Source organism: Brienomyrus brachyistius, chromosome 2, assembly GCF_023856365.1.
Source record: "Brienomyrus brachyistius isolate T26 chromosome 2, BBRACH_0.4, whole genome shotgun sequence".
Taxonomy (NCBI): domain Eukaryota; kingdom Metazoa; phylum Chordata; class Actinopteri; order Osteoglossiformes; family Mormyridae; genus Brienomyrus; species Brienomyrus brachyistius.
Window position 1 is genome coordinate 47,808,491 of NC_064534.1, and position 15,316 is coordinate 47,823,806.

At 44.8% G+C, this 15,316-nt stretch overlaps 1 protein-coding gene across 10 annotated transcripts in view; it reads right to left on the reverse strand.

Moving 5' to 3' along the window:
* Positions 1-1,511: 1,511 nt before the first annotated feature.
* LOC125721479 (rabphilin-3A-like) overlaps positions 1,512-15,316 on the reverse strand; it is a 32,915-nt gene continuing 19,110 nt past the window's right edge. For 9 of the 10 annotated variants that reach the window (XM_048997461.1, XM_048997459.1, XM_048997460.1 and 6 more), the window contains 15 exons: positions 14,403-14,532; positions 13,876-13,959; positions 11,473-11,644; positions 10,887-10,931; positions 10,008-10,202; positions 9,589-9,780; positions 7,517-7,596; positions 6,473-6,547; positions 6,060-6,169; positions 5,026-5,152; positions 4,194-4,250; positions 3,746-3,900; positions 3,191-3,272; positions 2,554-2,650; positions 1,512-2,470 (listed from right to left, as the gene is read on the reverse strand). In XM_048997461.1, the coding sequence (XP_048853418.1) occupies positions 2,340-2,470; positions 2,554-2,650; positions 3,191-3,272; positions 3,746-3,900; positions 4,194-4,250; positions 5,026-5,152; positions 6,060-6,169; positions 6,473-6,547; positions 7,517-7,596; positions 9,589-9,780; positions 10,008-10,202; positions 10,887-10,931; positions 11,473-11,644; positions 13,876-13,959; positions 14,403-14,532 (1,732 nt within the window). In that variant the 3' untranslated portion in view covers positions 1,512-2,339. The remainder of the gene's footprint in view (positions 2,471-2,553; positions 2,651-3,190; positions 3,273-3,745; positions 3,901-4,193; positions 4,251-5,025; positions 5,153-6,059; positions 6,170-6,472; positions 6,548-7,516; positions 7,597-9,588; positions 9,781-10,007; positions 10,203-10,886; positions 10,932-11,472; positions 11,645-13,875; positions 13,960-14,402; positions 14,533-15,316) is intronic. The other variant, XM_048997464.1, reaches the window with a different exon arrangement.

Sequence of the window (15,316 nt, forward strand, 5' to 3'; positions counted from 1 at the left end):
CAGATTTTAAAATACATTCCATACAAATAGACTCACGTGTTCAGGCATGTATGTTACGACCACACATTTATACATGCATCTGAATGGACACTATCACTTTTATATTTTAACATTTATTTCCGCAAAACGTTATGCGTTTAAGGGTAAAATTTATCGTTTGAAAACTACTGACTGAAATATATTGGTGTGATTGAACAGCTCCATATCCTACAACAGTGTTTCCCATCCCGGCCCTCGGAGACCCACGGAAGACCAACGTTTTTGCTCCCTCCGAGACAGTCCACATTTTTATCTGGAAGGGAGCAAATACGCGGACTTTCTGCAGATCCCCGAGGACCGGACTGGGAAACACTGCCCTAAAAGACCAAAGTGCACTCAGCTGGGAGATGACATAAGGAAGGTCGTTACATTGTCGCTGCATTGACGCCGAGGAGTCGCGGTTAAAACTTCAGCGTTACGGGAATGTCGTGACAATGTTGTGTTCCGGTTGGAAGACACTTGGAATCCACAAAGGAAAGATAAAAAAAGAAAAACTGCAGAATTGAGAAAAACGTTCACATCTATTTAAAATGGAAAGAAAGGAATTTAATCTGTAATAAACAGAAAAAAGGTTCTATATCAGGAAAAGCGGTAGTCATGCAGAGATCCAAAAAACTTGCAGATTTCGATGAAAAAGTATGAGGTCATTCCATTGTACTATAGCGTGTGCTTTCCTTCGCGGCGAGTCTGGTGTTGCACACAGAAGCTTCTGTGATCAACAGGCGCTGGAGCTGGACGGTGGGGTAAACAGAGCCCTGTCTACGACGATCTGGTCAGAGGTCAAGGCAGCTCTTTGCACAAACACCACACGGCCACCAACCACAGCTTATGCATGCAACACAGGCAGAGCTATCAGGAAGTACCTACAGCGGCTCCGAAAAAAGCATTATCACCAAAGGTTTTCCGTTTTGTCGTCACGCACAAATCGTCAGGGAAATGTGTTAAGGTGCATGTTATATCACAGTTTTTTTTTAAAAGCTCGACAGAAACGAATCTTCGGAAAGGCATCTGAAAGATCAGAGGTTTTCGCATCGACACGTTTAGAGAACGAATGATTTTATACATATTTTGTCAGTTTTTTCCTTGCAGTCTTCCACGGTTACGTAATTTTCCGTAGTAATATAATAATAATAATAATAATAATAATAATAATAATGAATAATAAAAAAAAATTAAAATTCTGCTTCGCAGACATTTAACTATTTTGCCTCATACATTAACAACGGTGCCACTTTGCAATAAGGCTACCCATATAAAGAATTTATGAATGGTTAATAAATCTTATTAATTAGGTTGTAACACTGTAAAGTAATGACAATTTTAAATAAGTTATGTTTTCTTTTTATTAATGAGTTACTACCATTTACAAGTGGCAAAAGGGAGCCTTATTGAAAAGTGGTATCGAAAGAACAAAAGAATAACCGAATCTTTTTTTTCCAAAAAAAACAAAAAAAAAAGTACCACCTCTTGAGAACTGCAGCAGCACAATGTAATTAGACAGGTGAAATCCAACGTACATAACAGCAAACTGTTGATTTGTTTGTGTGTCTGAAAATCCCAAGGATTTGTGCTGCTACTCTGTCTGTTGCTAGAAATTACACATTCATTCATCTTCTGTTTAACCCTGTGAGGGTAACAGGGGAGCCTGGAGCTATCCTTAGCAGCACAGGACACAGCGCTAGGCTACGCCCAGGATAGACAGCCAGTCCACGCACACAACCATGCAATACAATGCAGGTGATATAGACTTGCCAATTAGCTGTCTGTAGGAGGAAACTGGAGCACCTCAGCCCTGGATGTGTCAGGCAAAAGTGCTAATCAGTGACCCACCCCTGGGTCACATCCAATGGACCTTAAAGTCCATCATGTATTCATTCAAGCTTGCGAGTCTTTTTACCAAGTTTGCTGATTTTACTGGGGTGATTTACGATGATGCTTGAAACCACAAAGAATCCAGCTTTTGAATTCAGGAGTTAAAGTTATTGTAATGCTTGCATGGTGTGTGTATATATACTGTAGCTAGTGCTGTTTGATTTCCACATATATATCATGTCAAGGTTCGGTAGTTTTTCCTTCCAAGAAGGAGTAATATCTCTTTTGTACCTGGGGGCGAAAAGCACGCCTGTGGCCTGTGATATTTCTTTGCAGGTTTTGGTCAGACAGACAGCATGACTACAGCCAAAGGTTACAAGGATATAAGCGGTAGCCATGTTGGTTGATGGAACAACACTGAGCATCAATAAAAAATCATTTGGGAAACAGGTGGAACTAAGATGTGCTGGGGACATGCAGCAGAGCTCTTAGTCGCTGGACACATGGTTCTCATTCATCAGTGTGTGCCAGCGCTCAATCTTCTTGTCCTTGTTCTTCAGGCACTCATACCAGTGCTTCAGACGCTCCCCTTTAGCTGTGATGCCCAATTGGCATCCTCCTAAAAGAGGTGGGGCAGAGTGTCAGGATGTGATTGGACAACACACCATGATCAGATATACTGACTCCGCCCACCGGCCTTACCAATGTAGTCGTTACACTTCCCAATGTCATAATCCCACACGGAGATGTCGAGGGTCTTCTTTGCCAGCTCGCTGTGCTTGATGTCATAGCTGAATTCCTGCAATACAACCAACGTGCTCTATTTGCTAATAACAGCATGCCAAAATAGACATCATCCACCAGAGGACACTCCATGTTTATGAGTACATAGTAGCAGTCAACAGGTCCCCTGAAAGTTAGTGCATCACTTATACACATTACAGATACATCGTGGGCTAAATCATCTACTGTAAATATATATGTGTGTGTGTGTGTGAGCGGGTATACCGATCCTTACGGGGACGCAATGTCCCCATAACGTGATAAATATCAGTTTCTTTCCCTTATGGGGACCAGGAAACCTGAAAAACTCTATCTTATAAAAATCAGTGACTGCTATGAAAAAGTTAAAAATGCAAAAACTCTTGTATTTCGCTTGGTTACTTGATTAGAGCAGGGTGGGGGTTAAGGTTGTCATAGTTAGCGTTAGCATTTTTCCCATAGACGTGAATGAACGGTCCCCATAAGGATAGGCATACCCTACATGTACATGTGTGTGTGTGAATCCTTGGACTACAATCCCGCAGCCAACACAAAGATCACGAGAAGGGAAACTCACTTCATTGAACTCGGGGTTCAGGGTCTTTTTCTTGATCTGGGTTTTGTTCTTTGCTTTTTTACCCATGTCTGGTTTCAGGCAACTGCAGTGTAGTGGGAGATGTGAAGTTAAACATTTTTCCGATATCCACTGTAGTTTAATCTACTTTTTTGTAACAAATTGCATAATGACGCTGATGATTATTTTAACTGGAATGAACAGCAGGCAACAAAAACTGCCAGGTCCATCTGTCTGTTGTTGCTCTACCGTGCCACCTACTGGCAGCTAGATGCCTACAGCACCGTTAGTAGGGCTGAGCATATGAATGGTGTCAGGACACGCAACAAAACTTGCATCTAGAGTAAAAAGAGGCAGGTTGCTGACAATGCATGTGTCCAGAGAGCTCACCACATCTCCCAGGCTGGCACAGATGGGAAAGACCCACTTTAAATGAATAGCTATTTGTAAATGTTACATTAATAGTGATGAGTAAGAACATCTTACTTCAGGCTGTAGTAGCCTGGGGCAGAGACGTGAAAGGTACAAAGGAGTCCCCCCCCCCCCCCAGGAACCTACATTTTGACGAAGGGGTCTGAGTAGCCGTTGGCGTCCATGGCGGCTAGGTGTACGCAGCGCACCACTCCCACGATAAGCCGATTCTGCTGGGTGCTGTACATGAGCGAGATGAGAATGCGTCCGCGCTCCTCCACATCGCCGATGTCCTTCCCCGTCTGCCAGGGAGAGAACAGGGCTCAAAACCAGCGGGCAGAGCTGAGGTCAACTAGCAGGATGGGAGCGGGGGCCTGGGGCAACATGTTAAAAACGCAGAAGCACTGAACAGGCACATGCTGCAACGCACGTGGTACAGCATTCTGCCACAATGACACACTTAAAAATGCTGGGACACGCCGAACAGAGACCCTGGCCGCAGACACACTGACAGACCAATAAAAGCTAGCAGTTACACAGTGCTAACATTTCAATGCTAACACCACAGGGGCAGGCTGGGGGGGACGGCTCTCACCTCATCCTCATAGAGTGAAATGCCACGCGCCCCTCCTCCAGCCGCCGTCCGCTTCACCTGGGGAGGACACAGCTGCTGTCATGTGACTGCCACCACGCTCGTCCATCAAATCTCAGCATACATTTTCAGCTTTGTTACAAAAATACTGAGCGTAGCTCAGTCTCGCAGGCACAGAAATCACAGAGAAGAGACTATTCTTGCTAGTTTTAGCCATTTCAATATGGCGATCGCATTTATGTCACGGTCCGGTCACAATATAAAGGAAAAGGGCACACAACACATTAGTGGTAGAAGTGCACGGGAAGGGGGGGATGGCTCAAACCAAAATAACAAACAAAAACACAGAAAACATGTCACTAAATAGCCTACAAAAAACAAAACAAAAGTACATATAACTGCCTTGTCTTCCTGCCAAAAGCACTGTGAAGCCCTACTGCCCCTCCATCCACTTTCATAAGACTGATCAGTCACACCTAGCTGGTCATGTGACCCGGGCCCCTGAGACCTTGCTCTGTGCAGTACAGGTATAAATTCCATAATTTCACTTGAAAACAAAGATTAAAAGAGTAGGAAAAACATGATGGGTGGTCTTCCAGTAAACATATACAGTGTATTTTCAGAAACTTGAAGGAGTTACAGCATAATAAACATAATTATATTATAACATAATAAGAACTTCAAACCCCCCCATCACTGCTGTTGTAAGTCGCACTGTGGTCCTGGAGTAATGCGATTTCCTGCCACTGTATGCCTATATATAGATGGTATGACGATAAAGTCCAATGGCCTTGATTTGACCCTGCTGGACTGAGCAAGTGCAGCACTACCTTACCGGCACCACTCTCTCCAAACACACGTTAAAGTTCTTCTTCTGGTTCATCTTCATCTTCTTCAACGCCACCCGAGTCTCACCAATGAATTCATTGTGACCAAACTTGTCCTCATCACAGACGGAAATCCTGAAAGAATTGTACATTTAACATAGTAGCATCATTTACATTATGGTTCGGTGTTGTTATACATGAGTGGTCGTATTTCTTGGTCAACGAGTAACAGCACACGGCCAAATCATTGCCAGTGTGGGGTTTCCCAAGGGATCCCTGGAATATTCTGGAATTCAGCATGTAGAGACACTCAACATTGTAGTAAATGATGCTGTGAAGTCTGGCTTTGATTACTTTTGATTACCTCCTCATGTAAACCAACATATTCAAGTTCTACGCGACTGGTACAGTAGGAACCACATAACCTCAAAGTTTGGTTTCAAACATCCTGCCGTGCTCAGTCTCTTAAACTCCACTGTGACTCCTCCGAGATCGAAAGGCACGGCGTTCAGGTGAAGAGGCTACTGTGACATGCTTTCTGTACGTCAGAGAGGCAGACGCAGCAGAGCGGATGCAGGAAGTAACAATGAGTAAGAGCCTTGAACATTTCACTACAGGTTGTACTTGTATAACCATGTACATGAATCTCGAATCTTTCTTGACAGGATCTTATCTGCTCAAAGCCTAAAAAAAGAAACCAATCCTGTTGGGCTCAAAACTGGAATGTTACACAAATGCTGAAGAGTCAAACTAGGGTACATCTATAGTATTTGTGATAAAAACGGCCTAGAAATGCCATTTCCCAAGGGTTTTAAAGCAGAAGACTCCATATATTTTAGCCTTAAAACGTCTTTTTATACTCGACAATTGTGCCACATAACAGCTGCAGCCTCTTTGAGAAGTAGGAGCCTGTGACCTACAATCAAATCAAATATGGTACTTTTGGAAGCCAGAAGACAATCCAGAGCTTTGGAGAAATGAACCAGCTGGGCAGCTACCTGGGCTGTACAAATGAAGGAAACGCCCCCCCCAAGCAGCTCACCTAAGCGTCTTACGCTGCATGTCCTCGTCGGTCAGGCCGTGGTACACCAGTGTCTCGTTCCAGATCGGGTTGCGAGTGTTTCGAAGGGTCTTGGTGCGTAGCTTGGTGGACTGAGCATGACAAGAAAACTGGCTGTGTTTTCACTTGGGGTTTCATTCCACATCCCACACAATATGGAAGTCTCCTAATATCATAACTCTTAGCTCTCCAGTACTTGAGCTCCCAAAACAAGTATCTTTTCATCACCCACCAGACCTCTCTATTTCTTACCATTGTACAATTGCACAATATGTGTCTTGAGCCCTCTGCTTGGAGAACTGGGCTTTGCCCAACTAACTAACCCTTACCCACAATGCACTGCAGTAACTCTCACAGAGAACAGCTCCCTTCTAAGGAAATTAAACAGTTTTTACCTTGCTGGCCCCAGGCAGTAGGTGCAGCTTGACATAGGGGTCTGCAAGCCCATTGGAGTCCATTGGCTTCAGCCCCTGGGTGAAAAAACAGCTTATCATTAGTATACGTTTTATTACATCAATGGTTCTCAAACTTGGTCCTCTGGACCCACTGCCCTGCTTGTTTTCCAGCTATCCCTGCCCAACACACTGCTGATTACCTGGTTCAGGTGTGTTCAGTCAATCAGAAGCTGAAAGACAGCTGGGACTTGAGTGTGGGGCAGGGATAGCTGAGAACAAGCAGGTCAGTGGGTCCCAAGGACCGAGTTTGAAAACCACTGTATTACATCAATCAAAATGACCCCTGGGAGACTTACATTGTAGCCCTACTGACAAGCACGAGGGCCTGAAGAACATGTAAGTTTAATTAAGCTAACCATCAAGCTGGACAGAGATCACAACCAAAGCCACAGAAGACTCAGGTGATCCCAAAATACCTGTCCTGCTTGAGTACACAAAGTCTCTCTAGTCAATCTGCAGTTGTTATGAAGAGCTTTTTAGCACCAACCCCCCAGCTAAGGCGTATGGGATTGTCTACATAAGACTTTGTTGTCAGATGTGGGATTTGAACCCACACCTCCAAACAGAGACCAAAACAGCCATCGCATTTGGCAGTATTGACCCTTGAGTCTGGTACTTTAGACCAGTGTTTCCCAACCCAGTCCAGAGAAAGCAAAAACGTGGACAGCATGTGGTTACCTGAGGACTGAGTTTGGGAAATACTGCTTTAGACTACTCGGCCATCCGGACGCTAGTCATGAGACCAGTGCCTCTGCAGCCCTGATGTTACACAGATTTGGTGCAAATTTAAAAAACTTCTGAGTGTGTGCTCCAGCTACCATTAGCTTGATATTCATTTGCAATACTTGACATTATTGACTCCTAAGTGTGCATCCAGAAAGATCCATGTATCAGGATGGCAGGGCCAAAGCCAGCACAATTTCCAAGCAGGTGCAGTGGTGTGACCGTAGCCGGAACATGTTCCACTTGGACATTCGTCTTTACCTTGGCTTTCATGATGTTGCAGTGCAAGCTGTTGTTCTCCTGCTCATAGAGAAGGGTGAATTCAAGAGAGCCCAGAGTGGCTGAAAGAGAGCAAAAGAGGTATACATAAAAAATGCAGGCCAGACAGGACAAACAGGTCAAACATGTCAAAACACAAGTCTGAGACGTACAAGCCAAACGTCATCTACAGTCAAAGTGCCATGAATTAAAGTGCCATTGGATTAAAGATGGTCAGTCATTGTAGACAGGGTCCAGCTAGAGAAGTTGGGCCCCCATGAAAGCATACCGCAACTAAGACCAATCCAATTATAGTTTAATTTTTTTAGGATCCCTGTCATTCATCCAAATTTCCCACTCTTTACAACACCCTTCACTATACAACACATACTGAACAAGGCTCAAAGTTCTTTTTTACAGTAAAAAGTACAGTTATGGGCAAAAGTTTTGAGAATGACACAAGTTTTCTTCAGTGTTTGTAGATCTTCTTGTCAGATGTTTCTATGGTATACTGTAGTATAATTACAAGCATTTCATAAGTGTTAAAGGCTTTTATTGACAATAACATTAAGTTTATACAAAGAGTCAATATTTGCAGTGTTGGCCCTTCTTTTTCAAGACCTCTTCAATTCGCCCTGGCTGCTGTCAATCAACTTCTAGGCCAAATCCTGACTGATGGCAGCCAATTCTTGCATAATCAATGCTTGGAGTTTGTCAGAATTTGTGGGTTTTTGTTCGTTCACCTGCCTCTTGAGGATTGACCACAAGTTCTCAATGGGATTAAGGTCTGGGGAGTTTCCTGGCCATGGACCCAAGATGTTCATGCTTTGTTCCCCAAGCCACTTAGTTATCACTTTTGCCTTATGGCATGGTGCTCCATCATGCTGGAAAAGACATTGTTCATCACCAAACTGTTCTCGGATGGTTGGGAGATGTTGATCTCGAAGGATGTCTTGGTACCATTCTTTATTCATGGCTGTGTTCTTAGGCAGAACAGTGAGTGAGCCCACTGACTTGGCTGAGAAGCAACCCCACACATGAATGGTCTCAGGATGCTTTACTGTTGGCATGACACAGGACTGATGGTAACTCTCACCTTTCTTCTCCGGACAATCTCTTTTTTTCTGGATGGCCCAAACGATCTGAAAGGTGATTCATCAGAGAAAATGACTTTCCCCCAGTCCTCAGCAGTGCAATCCCTGTACCTTTTGCAGAATGTCAGTCTGTCCCTGATGTTTTTCTTGGAGAGAAGTGGCTTCTTTGCTGCCCCTCTTGACACCAGGCCATCATCCAAAAGTCTTTGCCTCACTGTGTGTGAAGATGCGCTCACACCTGCCCGCTGCCATTCCTGAGCAAGCTCTGCACTGGTGGTGCCCCGATCCCACAGCTGAATCAACTTTAGGAGATGGTCCTGGTACTTGCTGGAGTTTCCTGGGGGCCTTGAAGCCTTCTTCACAACAACTGAACCTCTATCCTTGAAGTTCTTAATGAGCCGATAAATGGTTGATTTAGGTGCAATCTTACTACCAGCGATATCCATGTCTTTGAAGCTCTGTTTTTCAAAGCAATGATGACTACACATATTTTCTTGCATGTAACCATGGTTAACAGAGGAAAAACAATGATTTCAGGTACCACCCTCATTTTAAATCATCTAGTTTGCGATTCTTACTCAATCAGAATGACAGAATTATCTCCAGCCTTGCCCTCATCAACACTCTCACCTGTGTTAATGAGAGAATCACTGAAATGATGTCAACAGTTGGAACTGCAGTGGAAATGGGCTTTTTGGGGATTACTCGTAAGTTCATTTTCATGGCATAGAGGGACTTTGCAGTTAATTGCAATTGATCTCATCACTCTTCGTAACCTTCTGGGGTCTATGCAAATTGTCATCATAAAAAGTGAGGCAGCAGTCTTTATGAAAATTAATATTTGTGTCATTCTCAAAACATTTGGCCACGACTGCAATCTGCTTCTTTTTAAAGGATAAACGCCAGACCAGATAAACCAGATAAACTGAGCGAGGTCTAAAGTCAGAGGTAAACATTTTCTCAGGAAACAGCTCGCCTTACTTGCTTCATCCGAGTCATAGCTGTTGGCCTCCTCTTCCTCGTCCTTCTCCGGGGGCGGGGGCTGGTGCCGCGCAGGGGCCCGACTGTAAGCGGCAGCAGGCTGTCGCCTCTCCTCCTGGATACCAGATGGCGCTCTTTCTTCTCTGAGGGGAGCTGGTGCACTGGAGTAATTGGGCTCCATCTCCACTGGGGCTGCCAGGAGAGAGTTTGGTCGTGCTTCACTCTCCACTAAATTATAGCATGCAAGTGGCAGTGGGCTGCAGTTCTTAGTCTCTTTAACTGTTTGATTAATCATCTATGTTTACAGAGCAGTAGGGGGTTGACGTGTCATCAGTAAAATCACTTATTTAAATCCTTCTAAACCGTTGCTGTATGACTTGGGGGAGCACTTGGTGCCCCTGGGCCGCCTGGGGTCTCACCCTGCTCAGCCATGGCTGACGCTGCCTGTGTCTGGGGAGGCCTGGAGCTCTGCACGGGAACAGCCCGCTTCAGCACCACAGGGCTGGCCTGAGCCTCGTCGCCGCTCTCCCCACGGTAGAGACCTCGCCCTGGCTGCACTTCAGTGGGCTTAGGGGGCACAGGAGGATACCCCCCTCGGCCTGAGGGCTGCGTTTCTGCAACACACACGCAGACACATTCAGGTACATTTTGTACATACTAATGGTGTCTCTAGGACACCGAACCGACATAATCATGCATTCAAAGTAGGCTCCTGTCCATGGCCATACAGGAAGTGATGCAAGAAACAAAGAAAGAAAAGCACAGTGTGCGAAATTAGTGTGACATGCAATTCTACCCCCCCTGCGGCCTTTGGTCTTACAGGTCATCTTCTAGAATATGGCTGAATTCACTCACTCACCATTCCCTATATAGAGAAATCTATGCAATTCACTATATAGGGAATTAACCAGGGAAAGAAGACGACATTTTCGGAGGCTGCATTCCAAGATGCTCTACACTGGTTTCCTAGCAACCATTGACAGCTGACATTTGCAAATAGCAAAATGGGGTGACATCATGAATGCAATAAAGGGGATAAAATGATGGATGTGTATGCCCATCATTTATGTATCATTCTTAATTTCAAATTACCGTTTGTACACTACAATTTGCAGTGTATTATGGGTATTTTATAGTGCACTATATAGTGGTGTAAACTCTCTATATATTGCACTATCAAGGAATGGGAGCCATTTCATAAGCAGCATGTGTGTGTGACACCACTGCTGATGGGTCACGGGTGGGTCTTAAGCAAGCAGAGCCCTGGCTGAGGTGGGCTGAAGGGGCTGGCTGCTCACCTGTCACCTGCTGCTCAGAACTGTGGCTCTGGCTCTCCACTGGGCCTAGGCATACATGCATGGACTTACCAGAAGGGTATAGGCTCTAATCTCCGAATGGACACTTCTGCTATATAGACACTGAACCCGAATCGCTTTGGGGACTGTACCTAGCTGTGTATATGAGCAAATGGTTTGCATAATTTTTGAGAAAAGTGATATAATAAAACTGTGTCTAAGACAAGTGAGAAAAATAGTCATTTTCGTTTTCAGTACACTTTCTTTCTTAAAAACATTTCGTTTCTCTTTGCCTCTAGTCAACCTGGTCTTCTACTTTGTCCCCCTGTGCAGAGCTCACCCTACATTGTCTCCCAGTATCTTATAAAAACCCTGGTTGGTCAAGTAGCTCCTTTAATCATCTACCTTCAATTAATGTCACACTGAATATCTATGAAATATAAATCAATATACTTTACCATTTAATTAGTATCTGACAGATGGTCAGGATACATGAGGTCTTATGGCATGAAGAAGGGAATAAAGTTACATCAGGCTCAGTCATTCAAATGCAATGAATAGCCATGACTGCTAAAGGGCCCCCACTCACCCCTGCTCTGTGTCCTGGGCTTACTGGGGGTCCTCACTTCGGGGTCCGGAGGCTCCTGGGCACAGAGGCTCGGCTGGGCACTCGCTTCCCGATTCTTGGAGATGGGTATGGGGGAGGGCAGCATCTGCTTGGGCATGCCCTTGAAGAACCAGGCCCCGGAGCGCTTCCACACCTGGGAGTCCGGGAACGGGGGGAGGGGGCGCAGAAGCGAGGTACGTTAGCTTTCAGTCTCCTAATTGAGTGTCTGTCCTTCATCCCTTTGCTCACCAGGATCTGAACACTGCAGTTTGCAAACAGGCTGGCTAATTAGCCACTGCTGACACACTTGGACTCTGCCCCAGACCAGATATTGCATCAAAACAGAAGCCTTGCAAAAATCAGAAATATTTCAAATAAATTAAGGTGCCTTTAAAACACATTTTGATTGAATATTCAACATATCAAGCTATGTAAGTTCATAAATATTTCTCCTTAGCCACAGGTTTGATTCCAGCTTTGCCAACCATCTGCAGATATCAGGAAAATCGGTTAAAATGTGTAAATATCTATGATGCGACTGTAGCTCTAGCTGCGGTTCATGCCCACTTTGGGCAATTTAGAGACACCGATTCATCTAAATGCATGTTACTGAACTGCAGCAGAAAATCAGAGCACCCAAAAAAAACTCGCAGAATGTGCAAAACCCAAACAGAGCCAGAAAGGGGAATCGGGCCCACAATCCTGAAGGTGTGAGGTTGCATTGCCACCTTATATGTGTTATAAGCTACAGATTTTTTAACACATTTCCAAACATTCTGCAATGCCACATTTTCACCAGTTGTAGATGCTTTTTAACAGAATGGTGACTACCATTATCAGCTTTGACAATTGGTACATATCTCCTTGTTTAATGTACAAACACTATATTGCCAAAAGTATTGGAACATCTGCCTTTACACACACATGAACTTTAATGACATCCCATTCTTAATACATAGGCTTTAACATGGAGTCGACCCACCCTTTGCAGCTTCAACTCTTCTGGGAAGGCTGTCCACAAGGTTTAGGAGGGTATTTACGGGAATTTTTGGCCATTCTTCCAGGAGAGCATTTGTGAGGTCACTCTAAAGGTGACCAAAGGTGATCTATTGGGTTGAGGTCAGGGTTCTGTGTAGGTCAGTCAAGTTCCTCCACACCAGACACCATCTGGTCATTCAAGGTCATCCATGTCCTAATGGACCTTGCTTTGTGCACTGGTGCGCAGTCAACCCCACACCATAATCCCCCTCCAACAAACTATACACTTAGCACAATGCAGTCAGGCAAGTACCATTCTCCATCAGATTGGCAGACAGTGAAGCGTGATTCGTCACTCCAGAGAACACGTCTCCACTGCTCTAGAGTCCAGTGGTGGTGTGCTTTACACCACTGTATCCAACGCTTTGCATTGCACTTGGTGGTGTAAGGCTTGGATGCAGCTGGTCGGCCATGGAAACCCATTCCATAAAGTTCTCTACGCACTGTTCTTGAGCTAATCTGAAAGCCACAGGACATTTGCAGGTCTGTAGCTATTGACTCAGCAGACAGTTGGTGACTTCTGCACACTGTGTGCCTCAGCATGCGTTGTCCCCGCTCTGTGATTTTACGTGGCCTATAACTCCATGGCTGAGTTACTGTTGTTCCCAGGTGCTTCCACTTTGTTATAATACAATTCATAGTTGACCATGGAACATTTAATAGTGAGAAAATTTCACGAATAGACTTGCACAGGTGGCATCCTATCACGGTACTACACTTCACTGAGCTCCTGATAGTGACCCATTCTTTCGCAAATGTTTGCAGAAGCAGTCTGCATGCCTATGTGCTTGATTTTATACACCTGTGGCTAAGGAAGTGATTGGAACACCTGCATTTAATGATTTGGAGGGGTGTCCCAATACTTTTGGTAGTATATTGAACATGCCGGTCTTTTGTGTCTAGCCATTTCTGGATTATGAGTCAAAGCAACATCCACTGCCTCTCGCCTCCCACTCATTAAATTTGCTTAATGAAGTGGGTTAATTGCAACACAAATGTTTAGTGGGCATTACCACAGCCAACCAGAAAACCATTTGGCTTCTAAAGTGTCCTACAAGCTGAATTCAACATTGGTAACTCTTGAGTAGGACTTAAGAATCATTTCTTATGTGTCATGGAGAGGGCGTCCTCTCTTCTCATAAGCCGGCCCATTTGGCCCCACCCCTTCACCTCTCTTCAGTAAAAGACTGACCCATCTTGCCCCGCCCCCTTTCCTCCCTCTTCTCTGCTCACATGCCAACCAATCTGGCCATGCCCCCTCACCTCTCTGCTCATAGGCCAGCCCATCCGGCCCCGCCCCCTCACCTCTCGGCTCATAGGCTGGCCCATCTGGCCCCGCCCCCTCACCTCTCTCTGCTCGCCGCAGATCTTGCAGAGCCACACGGCCCGAGGACGCCGGCCAGTCTGAATGCCACACTTAGTGCACATGTTCTTCGGATCGGAAGATGGGGAGGGAGGGGGGTTATGAACAAGAGAAAGAGAGGTTATGGACAACAGAAAGAGGAGGACACAGGGACCCCGTGCCTTCTGAATCATGCGTAAATTTTCCCCACCACTGGGTCCGAACCCCTATCACAGCAGTCCAGCAGACACCCCCATAGACCTGAAATGGCCTTTTCTTTATTTAGCCACATGGATACTGGTTTCTCTTACAGGGACAGCTTTACTTTACCAGTATACTAACCACTGAGACCAGTTCAAGCCACTTCTGGGTGATTGAATACTCTATAAGAATATTCTACTAGAGGACTCAGTCTGTTGGTTACAGATAGGTTTGTGGATAGCTGAACTTCTCGGCACTGTTGACCAGTTGGCTTACCAACACATCTACTGCTGGGTATGATCACGTCAGCTTTCCAAGAAACAAAGCCCACCTTCTTGCAGTCTTCACACACCACAGAGCTGACCCCGGGCACTCCCAGGAGCTCCCCACACAGCAGGCAGCGTGACACTCCATCCCCACACACTGTCTTCTTTATGGTGTCAAGCTGGTTGACCAGGCGGCTGCATGTGTAAACAGGGAACCAGAATTGCACTAAGGTTATGTCCACTGTCCCATCCCTAACCTCTAACCTTAAAAAAGCATGTTATCTCATCTCCAGTTCTAACCACCAGATCTTATCTCTAATCCAATTATTCCACCAACCGTAACACCTAATTCTATCTTTAATCTTAACTATGATTCAAACTGTCTGTCCTTCTTTCGATAATTTACAGTTACAAGTTACAAACAGATGCTTTTATCCAAAGCAACAGACGATAAAAAGATAGGTCACGCAGTCCCTGGAGAAACTGGGAACGAAACCACTCTGCCGACTCTAGGATTTGAATCAGCAGCCTTCTGATAACAGACACAGCGTTCTCAGCTCACACTTGGATCATACAGTGAGAATCTTCATAGTCAAATGTTGGTGTAATTCTAGCAAGTCCAGAAAAGAGGAACAAAACACGCTACCAGGGAACATTAAACAACAGTTAGACTGCTCCCAGTATTGATTTTCTCTATTAATATTCAAAAGTGGGCTGCTTGGCCTGCCCCTGTATGTAAGTGTATCGTCTTCTCACTGTGTTATTCTGTTGAAACAGTACTGGTGATCTGGAGGTAATCAGGAAAGCAAAAGAAGCCACATGTTTGAAGGACACTTCAATGCACTTCTTTAATTGTATCCTCTCTTTAATGATTATTTTATACTATTCTGTCCTACATTAAGTACAAAAAAGTAATACAAGAACATTTCTAAAAGTCATGTGAACTATTTTTTACATTTACATGTGTTGTTTCACAAAA